At 28.3% G+C, this 23,316-nt stretch overlaps 1 protein-coding gene across 6 annotated transcripts in view; it reads left to right on the top strand.

The window, feature by feature from the left end:
* LOC117177149 (protein amalgam-like) overlaps positions 1-23,316 on the top strand; it is a 260,532-nt gene that overhangs the window by 69,478 nt on the left and 167,738 nt on the right. For 5 of the 6 annotated variants that reach the window (XR_004467668.1, XR_004467670.1, XR_004467669.1 and 2 more), the window contains exon 1: positions 9,947-10,719. The exons of the other annotated variant lie outside the window; for it this stretch is intronic. Coding sequence is in view for 2 of the 5 variants with exons in the window: in XM_033367653.1 (XP_033223544.1) it covers positions 10,680-10,719 (40 nt within the window). In the remaining 3 variants the exon portion in view is untranslated. Of the gene's footprint in view, positions 1-9,946; positions 10,720-23,316 lie in introns of those variants that run through there. 6 annotated transcript variants of the gene reach the window in all.

Genomic DNA, 23,316 nt, shown 5'->3' with positions numbered 1-23,316 from the left:
TCACAGAAATTTCCCAAATTGTCACAAGTGGAAGGAGTGAGTAAAAAATAACTGACAATAGCGACACATAATATGTGGATGCTTCCTAAATTGTTCTATACTGTTTGTTCAATTGTGATTTTCATAATTATTCCCTTCCATTTGAATACCCAAATGTTATATGAAGAAAGGATTTTAATTACTGATTTGATAAACGCAAATTTCATTAGCAATTGATGTTAATACGCTCTCCTAGTTATAATTAGATTATGATTAAAATAATTATGTTTGATTCATGATTCCACTATTCCTTTGATGATAAGGTTCCAGTGAGCAAACGCAGTGACATATATTTAGGTATTCCATCACTGAAGGTCTTAAGAGATTTACTATTCCTAATTCCATTTTAATATAAGCGTCAAATTATAATTTGATTTTGCTCATACCATAGAAGACAGCACACTTTTAATTTCGATTTAACCTTATTTATTTTATATTAAACTTAGAGCAATAATATTCGCTATAACGTCATAAATGAGAGTTCATCTATTAAAAACAGTGAATTATGGTTCAAACACTTTTAAAAGGCAAAAAAGTTGATTCATTTATATGAATTTTTGATGATTCTGAACACCTTTTTTAATTCAGTGTACATAAATATTTTATTATTTTTTTCAGGACTTAGTTTTATCATCTGCTACCTACCCCAAAGAAAAATTTACTGTGAGTAAAAATTTTAAAAGGACAGCGAAACAATTGCGAATTAGAAGGTAAATTTAATAAAAGAGGAGTCTATTTAAAAGTTCCAGTGGAAATGCACTGAGGATGAATTAATAATGAAGGCGAAACCCGTGCGAAGTGGATAGAAAATCTTCTAGTCATAATACAGTGAAATCCTCTATATAGCGCCGATTTTGAGGCTGACGGTGGGTGGGAACTAATTTATTATAGCCCGCTCCGCTTTTGTTTGTTCACGTGTGAGTGCTCTCCTGAGTGACAGCCGCAGATCTCGCGCAACCCGCAAAGCTTCTGTTAGACCTATATATGGTGCGGCGTCAATTCTCGGAAGGGCTATAGGAAGTAGGGCTATTGAAGAGTTACGCTGTATTGATAAATTATGAACAAATTGGGAAAGTATTACATATCAAATTAAAGCTTGAACACTCATTTCAATGGCAGCAATGTGACCAAATGAATTGTATTAGCCATTTTTCCTATGTTTTATGATTTTTTCACATGTTGCAATTTTATTCAGATGGTACTCTTCTGGTACATTTTAAATCCTCCGATCAGTTATCGAAGGATGTTGTGCATACATTCATGAAACAATAATTCAAAACTGTTATTCAAAAACATTTTTTACCTATGCAATGATTATTTTTCAATATATAAAATAAAGTATTGCATGAGAAATAATCATAAGAGAGTTATATAAGATGTTAAGTTGTCGAACAGGGTGTAATATATTCTTGTAGATGGAAGTCAAAATGTCAGTCAATTACTGGTCAATTTATTAAAATTATGTCTGAGAGATGTACTGAAAATTTCTCAGACATAATTTCAATAAATTGACCAGTAATTGACTGACATTTTGACTTCCATCTACAAGAAAATCATAATACAGTTTAAAAGTAAGGAGTTTGACGAATCAAAGAAACTAGTGAAAAAATATTGAAACCAATTTAGTTCGTTAGATGATTAAGTAAAAAACTGATTTTTAACATTTTTACTCATAAAATACACTACAAAATCCTTATTTTAAAATCCAGTTACTTTATCCTATTATGCACTTTGTACCGGTATCCACCTCGTACTGGTCTCTCCTAAGTGAACATTACTTCAAATAAGCTATATTCATATTTGATACTATTCACTGGGAAGTTCCATATTTAAGTAATCCTTGAAACTTGATATTCTTGGAGCTTCGTTATGAATAGACATAAAAGGAGCAAAAAGTTCCATCTAAGCAAAACTGATATTCATCTCTCAGTAAAACCTTCAAGTCTGAACTACCTACGCGGTGCAATATTTCATATTTGATAAGCAGTAATTAAACAAATAAAAAATATTCAATTATAAATACGTTTTATTTTTAATGTAAATAAACTTTTTAAGTACACTATTTCAAGTTTGAAAAGCAATAAATAGCAATTTGCAGTCTTCTGAAAACTTTGAAAACTTTTATTCCATAATTAGGGTTCTTAAACATAATATTTGAAATATCTAAGCCAGAAGTCTATCGTAAATTTTATCGAACATCAATTAAATTTTATTGTCAGATTGAAATAAGACCGATGAACATTAATGTAAATGACATAAACAGTTATTAGAATGTAGTTACATTATTCATTTAACTAGTTACTAGTCATGAGCAGGCCCGTGGCATTCTGAAATAAAAGTGACGGAAATGTTGATCACGGCCGAGGGCGGCGCTGTCTGTACTTTTGGGCCGAAACAAATTCAATTGCACGAGGAAAGTGTCATAATCCTGGAATATTGTGCTTTTTTAATTATAAAAACTAAATTTTTGGGATTTTTTCTTCTTTAGAATTAACTTTGAAGGTTTTTAGACTGAAAATGTATCACGGTTTTTTGTGACAAACAAAAATAATGGGGTATAAGTGTGTTGTTTTTGGATGCAATTCTGGTTACGCGAATTGCTCCGAAAAAGTGCAAGTTTATAAATGTGGGACGATGGTCGTGGGGACTAAAGCGTTGGCTTTGGATCCACTTCGTCGGCTTGCGGGTTCGATTCCCGCCTTGCACTCTGGAAGAGCCTCGGCAGCCCATGCAGTGAACACTAGCCTAGCAAGGGAGTTGTTCATCTCCGGAGAGTCGAGGGAACCGCTATCTCTGGAGAAAAAGGTTCTCTCTAAGTACTTAAAGCTGTTGCTCGTGGTGGTTCGGAACCCACCTTAAACTGTAGGTCCCCCTCCCACCACCAAGTAAGTGTGTGGGGGGTGTGTTAAGGAATTGGGAACAAGGTGCAAGAAAAATGTAAACCCTCAGGGGACACATTAGAAGCTTCCATTCCTAAGTGCAAGTTTACACCGTACCAAATGACAAGAAAATAAATATCTGGCAAAAAGCTATTTCGAGAGCTAACTTCGAACTAAAGGCAGCCAATGTAATTTGTGCAAAGCTTATTGGTTCTGACGATATTCTTATGGAGCATCCGATACTTAGAAAATATGGATCTGTTATTATGGAACGGTACAATCTTTTTTGTGCACTTTGAAAATAATTAAAAATAAAGTTTTGCACCCTACGAAAAATTTAAAATTTATACCATGAATTTGTTAATCAATATTATTAATATAATTTATATTATAATTTTTAAGAGTTGTAATCAAAACTCATTTGAAACCAGTTTAAAGTTATTAAATTAATGAAATCAATATTAATTTATTCCATAAATCTAGTGTAATATTTTTATTAAAAAAATATTTTCAAGGTTTAAAGTTTCTAACATAGCATGAATTTAAAAAAATATATTTCTGGATGAAAATGTTTCCATCAATTGTTATTTTAAATTTAAACAATAATTTTGGAAACTTTAAACATTAAAAATGTTTTGTATAGAAATATTTAATTATTGCATTTTTAATAAAAAAATAATATTTATTAACAAAAAATTTAATTGTATTAAAGTCGCCGTCAAAAGTACGCAACTCTCACTTTGATCACTCACCACTCGTTAAAAAAATCGCAGAAAATTCTAGCCGGGTAGACGTGAAAGCTTTTTGGAGGCACTTTTTTAAAATTTCGAAATATCAAATTGTTTGCTAATTACCAGCCCCCTGCAACGACTGTATGCCAGCGTTAGTTCACTAGTACGGTCATGTGAAGCGAGGAGTGCAGATGGCGCTGGGAGGCTTTCCAGCCTGCTTTTACATGGCAAGCATAGGCAAAATTAGTTAGAAATTAACTTCATTGGTATTATTCGTAATGAAAATTTGTATTATGCATCACATAATTAAAATTTCATATATTTTTTGAATATTAGAGTAATTTTAATTTTTTTAAATCGTTAAAATCTTTTTTCTAATTTTATATTGGGGCAAGGAATTGATTTAATGGGTAAGAAAATCTTATGCAATTTTTTATATTTCTACAATTATTTAAAAAATAAAGCTATCGTGAAATTTTAAGATAAAATTTTCAATATTTTTTATTAAAATACATAGTTCTTATTTCATTTTTTATATTTCTGCTATAATTTTTTGAAATGAAGATATCGTTCCAGTTTGAGATAAAATAACCCATATTTTTTATTAAATAACATAGTTCTTACTTAAGGTTTTATATTTTTACGGTAATTTAAAAAAAAATAAAGATATCATTTTCATTTGAGATAAAATGTTGGATATTTTTGATTGAAATACATTGTTCTTATTTAACTTTTAATATTTCCAAGATAATTTGTTTGCAATAAATATATCGTTTAAGTTGAAGGTAAAATCTTCGATAATTTCTACTCCATTACATAGATATCATTTAATTTTTTTCTAATTTAATTTTTTATATTAATACAAAATGATTTTTTAAATAAAGGTATCATTCCAGTTTAAGATAAAATGTTCGATATTTTTTATTAAATTACATAGTTCTTATTTAATTGTTTTTATTCATAATTCTATGAAAGAACTTTTAATAATAAAAATAGGGTTCCATTTTAAGAAAATTTGTTCGATATTTTTTTCAAAAATACTTAGTTCTTATTTAATTTTTAATATTTATACAATTTTTTCAAATTAGGGTATCGTTACAGTTTAAGAGGAAATGTTCGACATTTTTTATTAAAATACATAGTTCTTATTTCATTTTTAATATTTGTACAACTTTGTTTACTCCATTATTATTACAGATTAAGGAAAATGTTCTATATTTTTTGGTAAAATACAATGTTTACTTCATTTTTGATATTTCAACAAAAGAGTTTTTTAAATACATATTTTGTTTCAGTTTAGGATAAAAGGTATACATGATAACTTCTTCATTTATTTGTTTAAATTAAACTATTATGCTGATCAATAAATCCTTTTAAAATTTTAAAATGTAATTTACTTTTACACTTTATCAAGATAAAAAAATGGGTGGAACCGGCACTACCGTGACGTGCGGTATCACTTATATTTTATATCTCACAAACAGCTCAAACAAAAATACCATTTGTAAACATTAACTGCCAATTATTATAAATATAAACATCAATATTATTATTACCTTACAATTAAACAACAGTCAATGATTTTAAATATAATTATTTTATATTTATACTTGCTATTCCCAGAAAAGAGTGACTCCATCCTCTGCAAATGTTTTTCGCTTCCAAAAATTTGTTGTTTAAAAAGTATCTCTTGCATACGTCATGTCCGGGTAAACTTGACTAATTAATGTATTAACTATTAATGTATGACCTTTAATAATTAATTTATAATTTTATAAAATTTTCCCTTATGATGGATTTTTGCCAGGCCTTTAGATTTTCTTTACCTTTTGGCACGTAAAAGAAATTTATTTTTTCAGAGTATTTGCCATAACCTGACTTGCATACAGGGACAATACACGTTTTGGGCAGTATCGAAAGTCGAGGTTTAAAAACAGTGCCTCCAAAAAGCTTTCACGTCTACCTGGCTAGAATTTTCTGCGATTTTTTTTAACGAGTGGCGAGCGATCAAAGTGAGGGTCGCGTACTTTTGACGATGACTTTAATTTGGGAATTTTCTAGTACGGATATTTTATAATTTTGTGTCAGAAATATAATTTTAGGAATTTCATTTAGGAATTTTGTACTTTGGTAGCATTATAAACTGTTCCAGAAGTTTTTAATTCGGGAATTTTATTTTTCTGAAAATTTTACAATTCCCGACACTGCATTTTCCGAAATGGAAGATTTCCGAATATTTTTGATACAAATGTTTGATTATTGCATTTTTAATACAATATTACTTGGAAAACCGAATTGAGCAATTTGCTAAAGTCAAAATCGCTGATCTAAAAAAGACTAACTTGAAGCAAAAAAGCGGTAAAGCTTGCTGCAACTTACTATAAATTGCTTAAATGCGCAAATGTAAATAAATGTTATCTACTGTTTTCAAAATTTATATAAATGCATTGTTTCTAATTGTAGTATTTATTTGTTTAATATATTGTATTTTAATATATTCTGTATTTATAATTAATTAATTATTGTTCACAAATCCAATTTTGTATTCCACAACTTTATCAATATTTATTTATTCCATAAATCCTATTCTTTATAATATATATCGTTAAAATATTCCACATGTTTGTAACAATATATATTTTTTATAACACAATTAATTTTTATAAACGTCTTATAAAGAAACAAAGTAAATTATTTTCTAGATATAAAAAGGGATATTAATGTTTGTAATTCAGTTCAATTAAATGATCTATTATTTTATTTTTTATTTATATTATTTATTATAAAATAAAATAAAATATTTTCACAGTTTACAATATTGACATATATGCCAATGCTAAAAACTTAATGTTTACTTTTGGTACTCTGTGAAAAATGTATTTGTATACAATCAATAAATAATGTTTTCGTTACATGTAATTAGTACATTATTAATCTAATGGATATTCAATATGCTATCAAATATTTTTCCGAGATAAATATACGTAGAAAACGTATTTTAAAAATATAAATAATTAAAGTTGGTATTTTCTCCATGCATTTTAATAATTTTCGGCCTAAAAGTACAGCCAGCGCCGCCACTTGGCCATGGTCAAATCTCACATTACTATAGACGTCAGTTAAATTTCCCTTTTAGGTTATATTATTTAACGAATGAAATAGGTACATTACTCTCACTGAAATTTTTATAATTTTTTCTGCTAAAAATTAGTTTAAGTTTATTAAAAATTATTTAAGATTTAAGTTTGACTAGCAATTAATTAATTTTAGTTACTTTTTGAATCTAAATTACCAGTTTTCTACTAAGAAAATTGTGAGAGTTTATTTATCAATTCATTATTTAGCAATTATTTATTTCAGTTAATTAGTAGAAAACTGTTAAATTATAGTAGGCAAATACTAACTTACTTGCATTAGTGAGGCTTGAGGTTACTAATTAGTTAGCCTTCCTAGTACCAGTAGTTTTCTACTATGAATGAGTAGTTTTTTTACTCATTTACAATATAATTGCTTACTGAAGAAAGTGCTAAATTACTTCTCACAACGAACAATTAGTTAAATTCAACTAATTTAGTTCTACTAACAAATCGTTCAAATTCGGACTTGACTAACAATTAGCCTTACTAAACACCAGTAGTTTTCATATGTTAATTATAAGTTTTTTACGAATTTATAATAGAAATTCTTACTATCACAATTGATAAAAGACTCTCACTCTGAATAATTTAACTAATTAAGATCTAGAGAGTACTCTAATCTTTCCACATTAAATTACTTTTATCAAATAATATTTAGAACGTTAAATTTTAACTCGTCTCGAAACTTTTTAAGAAGTCCCTCTATTCAAGTAGCAAACACAATCTCTAGTCAGATAGCCACTTTTATAATTTTTTTGATTTGATAATTTATTTTGTGGTTAAAGTTTGTATTATTTGTTTGAAAATTCCACTGTTTGGCTGAAAAATGTGTCTCTTATTTGCAGCAATTTATTCATGTTGGTTGAAAATGCATATATTTGGTTGAAAATTTAACTAGTTTGTTCAAATATTCATTTATTTGGTAGAAAACTGATTTTTTAAATTAAAAATATAACTACGTATTTTTGGGGAGCAAAGTAATCTAATTATTAGAATTTTGTTTGAAATTTTGGTGAGAAATTCTTTATTTTTGTGGTTGAAAATCTGTCTGTTTCAGTAGATAATTAATCTTTTTGCATGAAAATTACACTTTTCAATTCAAAAGTTCAAAATTAATTTCTTTGGTTGAAAATTTGACTATTTTTTCAATTGCTTCTTTTCAGTTAAAAATTAATTTTCATATCTCAGAATGGAACTATTCTATTTTTGCTTCATTATTATTTTTTGTTTGTTAAAGAGTAATTCATTTTGTTAAAGTTTTTCCTATTTGAGTTAAAAATCAAAATATATAGGTAAAAAATAGTTACGAGACTTACAAATTAAACAATTTAGTCCAAACTTAACTTTTTTTGTTAAAAATTCATATTTTTTGGTTAAAAAACTCAACTGTTGTGTAGAAAATTTCTCCTTTTAGGCTTGAAAAGTTAACATTTTAGATACAATTTTTCTTCCTTATTAAGTAAAAAATCTTTCTTGGTTTAAAATTCAATTTTTTGTTAAAAATTCTTATTTTTTGGCAAATAATTAATTTTCTTTGTGGATAATTTAACTATTTTGTTGCTAATTAGTTCTTTTTTGTATTTAACATGAATTGTTTTAACTATAAAATTATTTCTTTTAGTTGAAATCTTATTTATTTTGTTGAAAATCCGTACTTCTCGGTAAAAAATTCTTTTTCTTGTTAGAAAATGAATATCTTTTTTAGAAAATAAATCTTTTGGGTTGAAAAATCAACTATTTGGTTGAAAATTCACTTATTTTGTTGAGAATCCTAACTTTATTTATAGATAATCCCTTATAAAATGATGTATGACTGTTGCCACTAAGAGCCTTTAAAAGACATTTCAAAACAAACCTTTTTTTAATAAACTAAATAATAAATAAATTAAAAATTAGTAAAGGAAAGCAGGGAATGATGAAATTTTGATTTTGTACCAACACTGACTATGAATTAGTATTTTTTTACTCATATAGAGTAAAAATGGTTACTAAAACGCTAAATGAACGATACCTTACTACTAACGATTGTTTAAATTAAACTAATTTAGATTTAGATAGTAAACTAGCCTTCTAACAAAAATACTTTTGCTGAATGAGATTTAGAACGTTAAATTTAAATACTTCTTAGCAGTCTTTAAGCAATCCCTCTATTCAAGTAGTAAACCCAATCCTTAGTCAGCCACAAGCTGAACCTTATTTCGATTTAGTCTCTAACTTGGATTTTCTAAACTAAAAATTAGATAAATTTTACCAAAAATTAGCCTTAATAATTACCAGTATTTTTCTACTATTAATTACTATTTTTTTATTAACTCGTAATAGAAATGCTCACTAAAGCAATTCACAAACGACTTCTTACTATGAGCAATTAGTTAAATTTAACTTATTCATATTTCGAGAGTAGCCTAACCTTGTAAAAAGAAAATTACTTTTATCTAATGAGATTTAGAGCGTTAAAATTTAACTCTTCTCTGAAATTTCTCTATTCGAGTAGTTAACGCAATCTCTAGCCAGGCCGCAAATTAACCTTATTTAGATTTATTATATAACTCTCATTTTTTCAACTAAAAAGTGGATGCGTGTTACTAACAAGTTGTTTAAATTCGAGTTTGACTAACCATTAGTCTTATTGACTACTAGTATTTGTCTATTATGAATTAATAGTTTTTTACTAATTCGTATACATAGTAGTAATGATCATTAATGCAATTGATAAACGATTTCTTACTATAAACAATTAGTTAAATTGAACTAATTCAGATTTAAAGAGTAAACCAACCTTTCAAACAACAAAATTACTTTCACCAAATGAGATTCAGAACGTTAAATTTCAACTCTTCTCAACACTCTTTCAAAAATCCCTTTATTCAAGTAGTAAACCCAATCCTTGGTCAGGCAGAACCAAAATCCAGAAAATCCACGAGTAAATTAACTGAACCTGAAATTAGAATGAAACCTAAAATTGCATAGAAAAAAGTTTGGGCTCTTACGGCACTGTGGGGGTGGCAAGAAAGCCGGCGGGCTTAAAGCGCATGCGTCTGCGTTTGCGTCCCTCTCTCGCTTTCACTCCTTGTTTCCGATATTACCTATATCGGTTGACGGGGAACTCACACTTTGTGGAATTTCGCATCAGTGCGCTCAGAAATCTCGTCGGAGCAACAAAACTTGGATATTCCCCCCTTGGATTTAACCCTACCATTTTCTATCTTCGCGTAATCTACCGGTTTCAAAGAGCAAACAATTGACTTGCAAAAATAAACTTGCATCGCAATTTTCATCCCGATTGAAAAATAACTTTTTTACCCTCTGACATCTGCTGTGTTTCTTGCATGTCATTATTACATATCCCGGAATGAGGGAAATGGAAAATTTACTTCTCCAAGGGGGCGGTCGGGCTCCTTTAGGATTCCCTCTCCCGGAAGTGGAACTTCAAAGAGGGTAGTGATGCGTGTAATAACATCGTTGACGGAGGTGTGACAAACGTATTTCAAGTGCGGTGAAAAGTGAATATCGTCTCCTTAAGGAAACTCGTTTACGTACATAGAAGATAGTTCATTATAATATTTCTCTAGAAATTGTTACATTGTATAATATTACACTATTGGATATTATACTGGATGTTATGTTATATTGGATATATTATAGGATTTTATTGGAAGATATTACGTGAAAATATTGGGATTACACATAGTGATTTAATCGTTCAAGGTGAAGCTAATTGGGTATTTTGTGACAAGTAGTACTTGGTGGTATTAATTAATTAGCTGTCGAGTGATGAGGGATTGTGGAGGGTGATTTTAACTGAAGATTTTCGAGGACCTCTCGAGTGCCCTGAAAGGAGAGAGGACGAGGATGATGCAGACTTGGTGGTCGGGAAGAGGATACTTTAAAAAATGAGGGGCTTCCTGTTGGCTTTGAGTATACTCTTTGCGGGTAAGATTTTCTTTGAGCGTATTACTTATGTGAAAAGAAAGTTCAAGTCCAGCTGATGCTTCGGATTTCCTTTCTCGTGGGCCTCCGTTTACTTTGCTGATTTGAGTGCATGGAATTACGGGCTGCAGACTGCGTTTTCCATAATGTAATTCCGCGAGCTGTTTTTACGGAATTCAATAACATCTGGAGAGTGAAGAAGTCTTTCGTTTTCTTGAAACTGCCTTCTTCGGTTGATTAAATTTGTTCACAGGCAAAAAAAACTGTCTATCGATACCAGCAGATTACTTCACCCATTAACTAAACATAACAGAAGAAGTTTTTTTTATTTCAGACAATTTCATACTTTATGCAATGGATATTTCGAACATCAATTCCGCATGTTTCAATAACTTAGCTCTTTACTCACAAGTGTGAAACTAGTTGACATCCTGCGAAACCCCACAAAATCGGTAGAAATAACTTAAAATCTCGTAAAATACCTTGAAATATTTTGAAATAATTTTTCTATCCTTAAAATATTTAAAAATACTCTAGGGTCTCTAGAAATCTCTCAAAATCTTTTGAACCCACTTCAAACATTTAGAACTTTTATAATGCCTCGAGAAATATCTTGGAACTCATTGAAAACTTTTGCAAAATCGTAAAAATCTCTGAATCTTTTGAAGTCTTCTAAAATCAGTTGAAATTCATAAAAATCATGTGAAATTTCTCAAAGTATTTTGAAATACTTTGAAAATATTTTTAAAAACTTTGCATTTCCTAAAAATTCTTGACAATTTATCAACAACTTCCTATCGAGTAAAATTCATAGATATTCTTTGAAAGTATTAAAAATATTTTACAATTTTTTACAGTGCTTAGAAATTATATTAGGTCGCTAAGAGTGTTATTCTTGAACCCCTTAAAAACCTATAAAATTCTTTGAAATTTCTTAAATTGGTCTACATTCCCATAAAATTCCTCGAAATCTCGTGACACATTATGTTAAGATTACTTAAAGTTATTAGAAACCCGTTAAAATATTTCGAAGTTCTTTAGAAACGTTAACGTTTTTCGTATATTTTCAAAACCCAAAGATATCTTCTAATACTTGTTGAAATTTTGTCAGTTCCTTAGAATGAATTAAAATCTAAATGTCTGATTTACACGCATCAAAGAATAATATTGAAGAATTAATTGGTATTAAATAATAAGCATTATTAAAGAATTAACGGCAATGAATAGTAATTTTTTATTTAATGAGATTGAGGTTTATTCTCTTACCAAAGTAGATAATTATAAATCTGTATTTGCGTGAACAAGGAAATATTTCGCCACAAGAACAATCACAAATTAAATAATTAACAGGTTGTCAACAACAATGAGTGCTAGATTTTCGAGACATTTCGTTACATCACTTTTTTAGATGGATTGTTAATAATATTAAAGTAATGAGCTAGTTTAGAAACAAAAAAATATATAGGAATTGCATTAATAGTGAAAAACAATTTCTAATATTTCTAAAACGTTTAACATGTTAAAAAATTTTAGAAAGCTTTATTGTCAAAAATTTAAAAAACTTCTATAGCTATTTTGTTCATTTGAAAAATATTCAAAGTTCATGAGAGACAGATAGGCTCAGATTGCTCCCGCCAATCAATGGTTTTTATCAAACATGAAAACAGCATCAAACGTCAAGAAAATTTGTTCGTTTTCATGCTTCTGTCATATCGAATTGGTTTTTATAATTTAAACCAAAAAGTATATAAGACATTCAACTTTTTTGTTTATATCGGAACAAGATTTTGACTTAACGTGCCTTCAAGCTTTTTCACCTTTTGACACGTTTTTTTTAAATGACAGAAATGAAAAGTTTATTTTATCTCTCGTAAAATTAGTAATGTTTTTAATATTATCGTTGCATAATACACAAATATTTAACATGAAATGCAGTTGGCGTTGATGAATGTCGGCATTAGATGGTAAATCATTAGAAACCTTCCTGTTTATTCAGGTGATTTTAATGGTATTCTTTTTGTTTAAAAGAACCGTTCAACAATAACGAATGAATGCGAAAGACTTGTTTCTAAAAGAAAACCCATAACGCCCATAATACATTATAAAGTGAGCTTGTACTCCAGAAATTATCGCAGTCTTTAAGGCAAAGTTTCCTGTAAAGCCAGAAAAGGATTACAAGCGAGAAAGCAATTACTCTATAATTATCTGGAACTTTACTACAATGCCAAGATAGTTTGCTATAAACAATAATTAAAATTTTTGAATATTTTACAAATACAAGTACCCTTTTACGCATTTTTAATATCTTTAAATGATACTCAAAAAGTAAATATATTTGTTGATAGCCAAGAAGAAGTTTGATTAATTACATTTTCAATCTTCTAGGCGTTACAGTTTTTTAAATAAATTATGAAATGAATAAAATTTTATTTCATTGTAACTAATTATTATTGAAAATATTCACCTATTTAAATTTTACTAAGTAGCTTCTGTTAGCGAATGAATTATTACTTTAAATTGAAATAAGTACTACTGGAAATCTGTGATCAAGTTTTAATAGAATACAAAGACTAATGATGAAATTACATTTTTTTTATCAAAACGCTCGTACAATTAAATTTAAAACTGTGAAGGTTGTCTCCTTTGTTTACAGTCGTACTTTCGTACTAGTTCTGCTTCTTAATTCACAGAAGAAAAGTTTATAATTAGATTATTCAAAACTTTGAGTCGCACAGCAAAACTTTATACACTCACCTTCATGATTAAATGCAATAAAACTTTCTGACGGCACTGATTAAGTTTGGAAATCTAGAGAAATTTTGTACTACCCCGGTAAAAATTTTTCATAAAATTTTTACTTTATGGTGCTGTTCGGCAAATTTATTTTCTTCCTAAAGTTGAAGCTAATCCGATTAGCATACATTTTTGAAAGTAGTGTTCGATTTTTGTGATCAATATTCACTTCTTATTTTTAGTAAAAAATTTTCGGAAAGTTTGTCAATCACGGATATTGAATATGTTTTACATTCGAGATATTTAGAGGAAAAGAAAGTGTTGTTAAATTTAAAATGCGAAATTTTCGTTTGATATTAAAGCAGACGCATGTCGTGTTTGAATTGGTCATATTACAGATACTGAGTGACATAAATATATAGGCACATTGAAACGAATATAAGCCTGGATGATATACTTAATGAACATAATATCTCACTGTTTAATAATTAATACGGCTTTATATTAATAAGCTTAATATAGGATTTCATTGGCTTAATATAATGAAAAAGGTTTTATTAATTAATGCACTTAATCTCCAATTTATTTAATCTGAACCTCTAAAAGAGGGAGCAAATGTCATTCATTCGAGTTCAGCAGATTTTGCGATTTCCCAAATAAAATAACGAAGTTAGTAATGTAATTAATCAATCCAATTCTTCCTTCTTATTGCGAATAGGAATAAAAATGGGTTGATTTCTTATTTGGGAATTACGAGATTAAAACCCTTTGATAAAAGAAAATTGAATTAAATTATAATTATTAATTAATATATAATAATTACGTATTTAATGTATTCAATAATTCTTATTTATAAGGTCGATTAAGTTGGTATTTTTCTTCTCTGAAATTTCCTTTTAACAACAACAATGTAATTTGAGAAACTTTTCTGTAGTAGAAGAAAGCAGTAAACTCATAATTCATTACAGAGTGAGGTAGTACTCGTACTTTTCGGAGGCCAACAATTTTCGCATTCCTTAAGGCAAAGTTCTCTCTACTGCTAGAAAAGTATAACAAGAAGAAAGCAATTTCTCCAGAATTATGGAAACCTTTATTTAAATTTCAAGAATATTTTATACTACAGATAATACAAATTTGTGAATATTTTACGTATATAAGTACCTTGTCACGTATTATTGGATTTTTTCTAAGAAAAATGGTCTCTACAAAAATGTGTAAATATCATAGATGGAAACATTTTCGCTTTGCTTTCTACGTTTCCCACCTGAAGCACATGAAAAATTAGGCATAAAATGACATTTGAAACAATAAAATTTTACGGTTTACTGTCAAATATTGGTGTTTTCTAGTGAACTTTTACTAATTCGAAAATTTCATATTTGGAAAGATAATATTAACACTAGAAAAAAAATATTATAGATTTTTCAATTCAGGTAATATTTTTTCATATATTTTTAAATTGTATAAGCATTTTGCTCATTAAAATTTAAACGAGTTTTGGAATCCGCTATAAAGCTACAAACTAGGAAAATTCAAAAATTGTCAACGCTAAAAGACGGAAATTGTTTTTATTTCAAGAGTTTTCAATTGAAGTCGTTAATTCCTGCAGTTTCAATTATTAGCAAAACAATTCATTTTAAAAGTTGAGCATTTTTTTACATTTATATACCGATACATTAAATCAGTCCAAGCTTAAAATGTTAAAACTGTCTCAACTATCAACTCCAATTTAAATCTTTTTTGACTCGAACCTGATTGCCCAATTTTTAGCGTTTCCAATTTAAAAATGGCAATTGTTTAAAATTGCGGCTACCCCCCCCCCCTGAATCCGAAAATCAGGCTTTTACGACGCGTCTGTCGCATTTTGGAAATTTTTGAGACCACTTTTTTATATTTAAAATTTGTATGTGCGGCTGTTCTAAGTACTCATAAAGCTAAACAATTTATCCTAAAGACATTTTCCGATAAAAACAAAATTCTTTGAGTTATAGCATTTTCAAAATTTTATAAAAATAATCGAAAATCAAAATTTTAATCCAAACCATGTTCGATATGAAAAAAAGTAAAGACACGACAAACATTGATTTTTGAAAGCGCGCGATGAGGATGTGCCCGCGAGGCGGGCAGATTTTTATATTTAATATTACCAAAAAAAAGTTCTTTAAGGATAATTCTTCCTGCATGAAATATTTCAATTTAAAAATACAGTGCCCTTTTCCAGCTACCCTTAGTTCACATGCAATATTTGTTGTACGCTTACCAAATTGGTCCTTTTTCCTTTTCAGCCCCCCGTCACAGTTCCATTTCGCTCCCTTACATCCTTCTTTTATTGTTGGGATGCACTTTTCATTTTTGTATTAAAGAGGACATGGCAACTTGTGGGAAGAGAAATTTGGAATTTATCCCTTAACCTTTTTAGCCCTTGCTTTAATTCCTCATTTTTTACATCCCTTTATTTTTGGAATACATTTTTGAATTTTTTATTATCCAAAAGTTTCGAATTTAAGTTCATTTTGCGCCAAAAGAGATTTGAAGAATTTAAGAAGAATGTTCTGTGAATTTAGGCCTTTAGTAAAAACATTATTTTATTATGGAGCAGAAAACATGATATTAGGAACATGATCAATTGTACTGTCTATTTAATTTTAAGCATTCAGCTTTCTTGTAAAAAACATTTATTTTGTAAGGTGCATGGATTACAGACCGTTTTCTTTTTTACCTACCGTTTCCCCCGTTTTCCCCAATTTTATCCCCTTAAGTTTAAAAAGTCCATTAAAACACCTAAAAGCGAGAATTTTGGCTTAATTTTTCCCTTTTTTCCTTTTTTGCAAGGTTTTGATTCGTTTTTTAAGAATCATGAACAAAAAACGGTTTAATCGATAAATTAAACTTGAAAGATAAATAAATTGTGTAGCTGCAAGTCAAAAACATGTTTTATGGAGGAAACATGCTGCACATACTTTTAACCAAGTTGTTGAATTTTCAACCAAAAAATAGTATTTTTCTAAAATGTAGTTGAATTTCAGCCCTAAAATATTAATTCTCAACAGAGATGCTGAGTTTTAAATAAATATTTAAATTTTCTACCAAAATAAAAGTTTTTAAAAATCTAAATTGAATGATAAATTTAATTAAAATTTTCAACTAAAGTGATGATTTTTCTACTAAAATAATAAATCCTTAACAAAAAAAGAAATAATTTGCAGGCCAAAAAAGACGAATTTTCTACAAAACAGATACATTTAAACCAAAAAGGTTAAACTTGTAAGAAAATTGTTGATTGGCACCAAATAATTAAGTTTTCAACCATTGCATACAATTTCAACCATTCACGATGGCTTCTCAACGAGAAATATAATAGATGACTTTTCAACCAAAAAAGCTTTTTCAGTCAAGAAAGAAAAAAAGCGTCAACCAAATTATTCAATATTTCGAACAGAAAAAGATTTTCCAGTCAAGGAGATTGTCAACCAAATTGTTGCATTTTTAAATGAAAAAAAACAACAAATTTTTCATAAAAAGATACATTTTTAACCAAATATTGGGATTTCTAACCAAAAAGGATACATTCTTAGAAAAGTATTGAATGTTCAACAAAACAATTAAACTTTTTTCCAAAAACCAAATAGTATAGCATTTAACTAATAATTTTATTTCTTATACAAAATTACAATAATGGACTTTTCAATTCAAAAGAATGAACTTACAAAAGAATAGTTGGATTCTCTTATTGGGTTCCATTAATTCAGTTTGCATTTAAAGGCAACAAATTGGTGAGAATAAGAAACCAAATCTACCTACTAATAAAAATAAATTTTTTTTAAGTCAAACATTAACATTTTTTAATTCTGTTTATCTAATTCGCATTCTCTGTTCTTTTTTAATCTTTTTTTAAATGAATTTTTTTCAGTTATAATTGCTGGAGTGTTCAACAGATTTTTCAAAAATATATAAACAAAATTTAATATATTTTAAATATAAAAAGTTCTTAATAATAATTATTGAATAAAATCCCCGATTTTCTGAGTAAAATTTCTTTTCTTATCTAAAATTGAACTAATGAATCGCTGTGATCCCTGAAGATATGTTATCGAGATACTTTTTTCACTAAGATAGATAAATTTTCATCTAAAAATTGAATTGTTCCATTTTCAATTGAAAACATTAATTTTCTATGACAAATAAAAAGAATTTTTAACAAAATAGTTGGTGAACTTAGATTTCTTTTCTGGAAGCACTTACCCGGCTCAAGAAACCTGTTTAATGACAAGGTAATTTAACAGTGTTTAATTCGAAAAAACTGCATATAGGCGACAATTTTGTACATTATGTGTTACTCTTATGCCCAATAACATTTGAGCGTTTTTTCCCTATCGAAATTAATTATCGTTTGATTTTTTGTAACACTTTCACGCCTTCCTGAACTAATTCCGATTGGCTAATTTCAGAAAAAAAATATATACATTTTTTGTAATTTTGTTCATTTGAAGGTTCAGACCTTCAGGAATATATCTTTGGTAAATTTCCTGTTTGCTGCCCAACGCATCAGATCCTATATCTCGATTAAGCATTTTTTAATCTCAAACTTTACTTGCACGTCACGTGAACCCGATGGAAATACTTACTTTCTCAAATCTATTGAGGGTGCGTAATGACGTTCAATGCGGGACCATAAAATCTGACATTTTTATCGCGCACGAAAGTTTTATTTTCAGCCGGGGTAATTTATCTGGACAGAGGAAAATCGTCCATCCAATCAGAGCGTAGCCTCAGGTAAGATTTTCCTGAAAACTTTATCTACGATAAAGCTCGCGCGATTAAAAGTACACGAGGCAAAGTTAAGAAAGAGGTTTTGTATGAGGCAATTAGTCTCGAAGCGTAATATCGGTTATATAGCATGCTACAAGCATTCCCACAGTTTCGGAACATGTTACCATTTTTGTCAGAAAACTTATGGAAAATATATTTTAACAAGCTACAAGGAGAAAGAAGTAATTGTGCGAGGCAGCCGCAACTCATAATAGAAGCTTTCCATGAAACCTTTCTTATGTTATATTTAACCACTTTTAGAGTGAATCTCTATGATTCAAAAGCATGAGCTTGCAAAAAAGTCATAATTTTTCCTTCTTTATTTTTCTACTTTCCTGAAAGGTGGATTTATAGCAACACAGAAAAAAGAGACTGCTCATCTTACGGAATTGTAAAGACGTGCGCTTTTCTGTTATGGTTACACTAAGAACATTTTTTCTATTTAGAAAAATAGTTTTTTGTTCGAAATTCATCTAGTTTGGTTGAAAATTGCAGTATTTACCTAAAAATGCACAAATTTGGTTGAAAAGCCATCTTTTTTGCTAAAAAAATAACTCCTTTATTGAAATTTGAACTAATTTGTTAAATATAAATTTTTCTGGTTGAGGATTCACCTTTTTGTCGAAAATTTAACAATTTTGCTGATATTTTATTTGTTGAAAATTTAATTATTTGGTTGAAAATACACATATTTTGTTGAACGTTGAAAGTTTTTGTTGAAAATTCATTATTTGGCATTCAAATATTTCATTTTTGGTTGACAATTGATATTTTTAATTGAAAATATATCTTTCCTATTTTACACATCAACTGTTTGGTTGAGAATTCATGAGTTTTTATGAAAATTCAACTTTTTTGGTGGAAAATGGAACTTTTTAGTTGAAAATTCAACTATTTTGTTAGAAAAAAAATCGTCTTTTTGGTTGAATTAAACTGTTCTAATTTTAAATAAAAATCTCTTTCATTCGAAATATCAACTATTACATATTTCGTTGAGAATTCATATTTATTGTTAGAAAAATCAACAACTTGGTTTAAAATTGAACTACTTTTAACCAATTGATGGATTTTTTGCTTAAAGATTCCTTATGTTATTTTTCACCTTCTTGTTTGAAAGTATGTTTTTTTGTTAAAAATTAATTTTTTAAATGAAAATTAAATAATTCCATTTTTGGATAAAAATGTATCATGTAGAGTTAAAAATTCAACTATTTGGTAGAAAATTCATGAATTTTGTGAAAGCTTGTCTTTTTGGGTAGAAAATTATCAGGTTAATTGAACAATCTTCTGCTTGGCTGAGAATTCATCTATTTGGTTAAAAATTAATCTTTTTGATTAAAAAATAATCTTTTTGATTAAAAATTAATCTTTTTAGTTGCATTGATATGATTGGAAATTTTCTTTTTTGAAAAGTTATTCTTTAAACTCAAAATCTAACTATTTCAATTTTTCTTGAAAATTATCAGTTTTAGTTAAAAATTCAACTATTTTGTAGAAAATTCATGAGTTTTTTTGATAGCTTGTTTTTTTGGGTAGAAAAGTATCACGTTTGTTGTCAAAATCATTTGTCAGGTTAAGGATTAATCTGTTTGGTTAAAAAATAGTCTTAATGGTTAATAATTAATATTTCATTGGAAATAAACTAATAAAATAATTTTGTTCTTGTTTTTTTAAAAGTAATTTTTTAAACTCGAAATCTAACTATTCCATTTTTTCTTGAAAACTTATCAGTTTTAGTTAAAAATGTAATTTCTTGTTAAAAAATTTATGTATTTTGTTACAAATTCGTTTTTTGGTAGAAAATGAATCTTCTTGGTTGAAAATTCATCTTTGTAGGTTACGAATTCAGCTTATTCAATTATTTTGTTGAAAATTAAATCATTTTTTTTAAATTTATCTTTTATGGTAAAGAATTTAAGTGTTTTTTTTAATCGTCCTCTTGGATTGAAAATAAATCTTTTATGTTAGATGAGTCATCTTTTTTGGTTAAAAATTAACTTATTGGTTGCAAATTAAACTGTTTTCGTAACAAATTTTCCAAAAAATGGTAACGTAGTTCATGGGTGGGCCCTTAGGTCTAAAAGTTTGTACGATAACAAAAGAATTCTGTAAAGTTAAAATTCAGGAGCTCTACATAAAAAACCATGTTTGGACTATTTTAACATAGAAGCTCTGTATCATTAACAGATTTTTTCTCCGTAAAATTAAAAAGGGCCTTCCTTTGAAGGAGCAGAAGAAAAATCTGAGCTTTTTGTAAACTCCTTTTTGGTTGAAAAATGCTAAGTCTCAACTTTGAACAAGGTCGAGCTTTCGATAAAACGAGGGAGAAATTTTCTTAAATATGGAGAATTTATAAGATGGAAAGGGTGGATGAAATCGACATGGTGATGATCAGAATATTGGTATATGAGGACTTAATTGTATTATTTCGAAAAATTAGAACTTCTGCTAAAGTTTGTTGTACAGAAGTAATCTTTTTCCCATCTAACAAAATTCTTTAGGGCCAAAACAAAAGTCAAAGTCAAAAGTCATGCAAGACCCAAAAAAATGATCAAATTGCGCAAAACCAAAACTTGTGTTGAATTGTGCTCTAAAAGAGCAGCCTTTTTCCTCTTTAACGAAAATTTATTAAGAATAACAGTTCTCACATAAAAACTGAAATATCACACCCAAAAAATATACAAGACAATTTAAAGATTTTGCAAGACTAACAGTCCTTATATTAAAACAAAAAACGGCATGGGCAAAATACATGCAAAACATAAAAATTATAAAATAAAAAAAAAAATTTGTACTGAATTTTGCTCGATAAATGAAGTTTCTTTCCCGCTGGAACAAAATTCTGTAAGATCAACAATTCTCAAATAAAAACCACATAGACTAAATTTGTCGAGCACAATTCAGCACTAGTTCTGATTTTTCGAAATTTTATCAATTTTGTCTCTTGGGTATTTTTTGAGTTTGAACTTTTGGTTCTTTATACGAAAATTGTTGGTCTCTTGGAATTTTGAAGAAGGGTAAAAAGAATCCTGTTGTCAAGCAACATTCAGCAAATGTTTGAATTTTAGGAAAAAATAAAATTTGTTATTAGCTTTTTTAGAACGGTTCGATTTTTGGAATTTTACTTTACTGAAAAAAATGTGTATACTTTGAATCACCTAGCACAATCTTTCGTTTTGCGGGAGTAATAAGTTCCAGTTCCATAACAATAAAAAATTTTCTAAAAAATTATACAGAAATTTTTAATTTGTTAGAAAACCGCTTACTCTACGAATTTATTTATATATATTTATTTATTATATATTTATTATAATTTATATCCAACAAAATGTGTTTTCGTTTACAATATTAATTTTAATTGAATCCCAAGAGTATATCTGTTCCGAAAATGATCGCTTAATGATATTTAGATTGTTAATAGTGCATTATTATTGCAGAATTTACTACAGAATATGCAATTTTCTGTAAACTTTATACAAGGAACGAGCTTTCATGAAGTTGGTGGGTATGCAGTTTATGGGGTATTCAATTCTGTCATAAAATCTCGAATAGTAAAACGTAAGTTCATGCTGTAACAAAGTTGAACGTGGGAATAGAATTTCCTGAAATATGCATTTCATGCAGGATAACAAGGTACACGTAAGTTGAACCAAAAATAATACTGGTACACATTAAGTTTCCCATGAAAAATTTTGTGATCAAAAAGTACTCTTTCTCCATAAAATACAAAATACTCTTGGTCTATTTTGGAAGCTTTCATTGATTACGTAAGGCTTTTTCGAGGGGAAGGGATTTGGAAAATCGTACGAATCCTTAGGGGAGGGGGGATGAATCAAAAGTATTTTTATGTAAGTTTCCTCTTTCTAATTTTTTTAAGTATGCCAATTAACACCGTTTTCGTTTTAAAATTCCTTCTTACAATATTATACACAAAAATTCTCCATTTCAATACTGTGTTTCTTACAATAAGTTTCTATTATGATTATTCTATAAGTTGTATGTAGTGACAATGAGCAAAAAGTTGCACTTAAATATAAAAAAAATTATTTTTCATAACACATGTATCGAAAATTTGACTTTCGATGCCCCCGTAGCTGGTCGAAAGTTGTATTTGCAACTCTAGCCATACAGAATCGAGGAGTTACAAAATCTTGAAAGCTCGTGGAATCCCTTAAAATCCTTGCAATTCTTTGAAATTCTGTAAATTCTTTCGAAACTGTTATTAGACCCTTGTTAATTTACGTAAACAATTTTTAAAAACAACTTTAAATTCATGCACAATCTTTTAAATCCCTTTTAAAATGATAGAGCTCCCATGAAAATCCTTGAAATCTTTAAAACCTCTTTAAAATTCATTTAAATATTCGAAATAAGTGGGAATCTTTCCGAATATGTTGAAATCCTTGAAAATATATTAAAATTCATCAAAATCTTTTAAAGCCGTAAAAATTCCTTCGAAATCTCTTTAAGCCTTTTATAATCTTTGGAAATCCTTTGAAATACCGTTAAATCTTTCGAAATCTATTAAAATTCTTTTGAAATATCGGGAAATAAAACCACTTTATATTTATTAAAATCGTTAGAATCCCTTCAAATCTTTTTTAATTCCGTGAAACATTTAACATTTGTGATAATATTTCAGTACTTCTTTATGGTTAACTGAAATTTTTTAAATCTCTATAGAAATTCTTTATCATATTCGAAAATACTTTGAAATTGCGTAAAATCTTTTGAAATTGTATAGAATCCTCTCAAGTCCGTGTATATACTTTGAAATTTTTTGAACTTTTTAAAAATCTTTTTTTAAAACCCATGAAATTATCGAAACTTCTTTACGGCTCTATTCAAATCTTCGAAATCTCGTTAAAATCCTCTAATATTCTTCGAAATTCGTAAAAATACTTTGGTATCACAAAAAAACGTTTAAAATCCTTTGAAATTCCTCGACTTATTTTGAAATTTCTTAAGATCCCTGAAAACCATTTAAAAACTGTGAAAATACTTCAAATTTATTGGAATCTCCAAAATCCCTTAAAATCCGTGGAAATCTCTAAAAGT

The sequence above is a fragment of the Belonocnema kinseyi genome, chromosome 7 (assembly GCF_010883055.1).
Source record: "Belonocnema kinseyi isolate 2016_QV_RU_SX_M_011 chromosome 7, B_treatae_v1, whole genome shotgun sequence".
Lineage (NCBI taxonomy): Eukaryota > Metazoa > Arthropoda > Insecta > Hymenoptera > Cynipidae > Belonocnema > Belonocnema kinseyi.
Note: the sequence above shows the minus strand (reverse complement) of the source record. Positions and strands in the feature narration are given on the sequence as shown.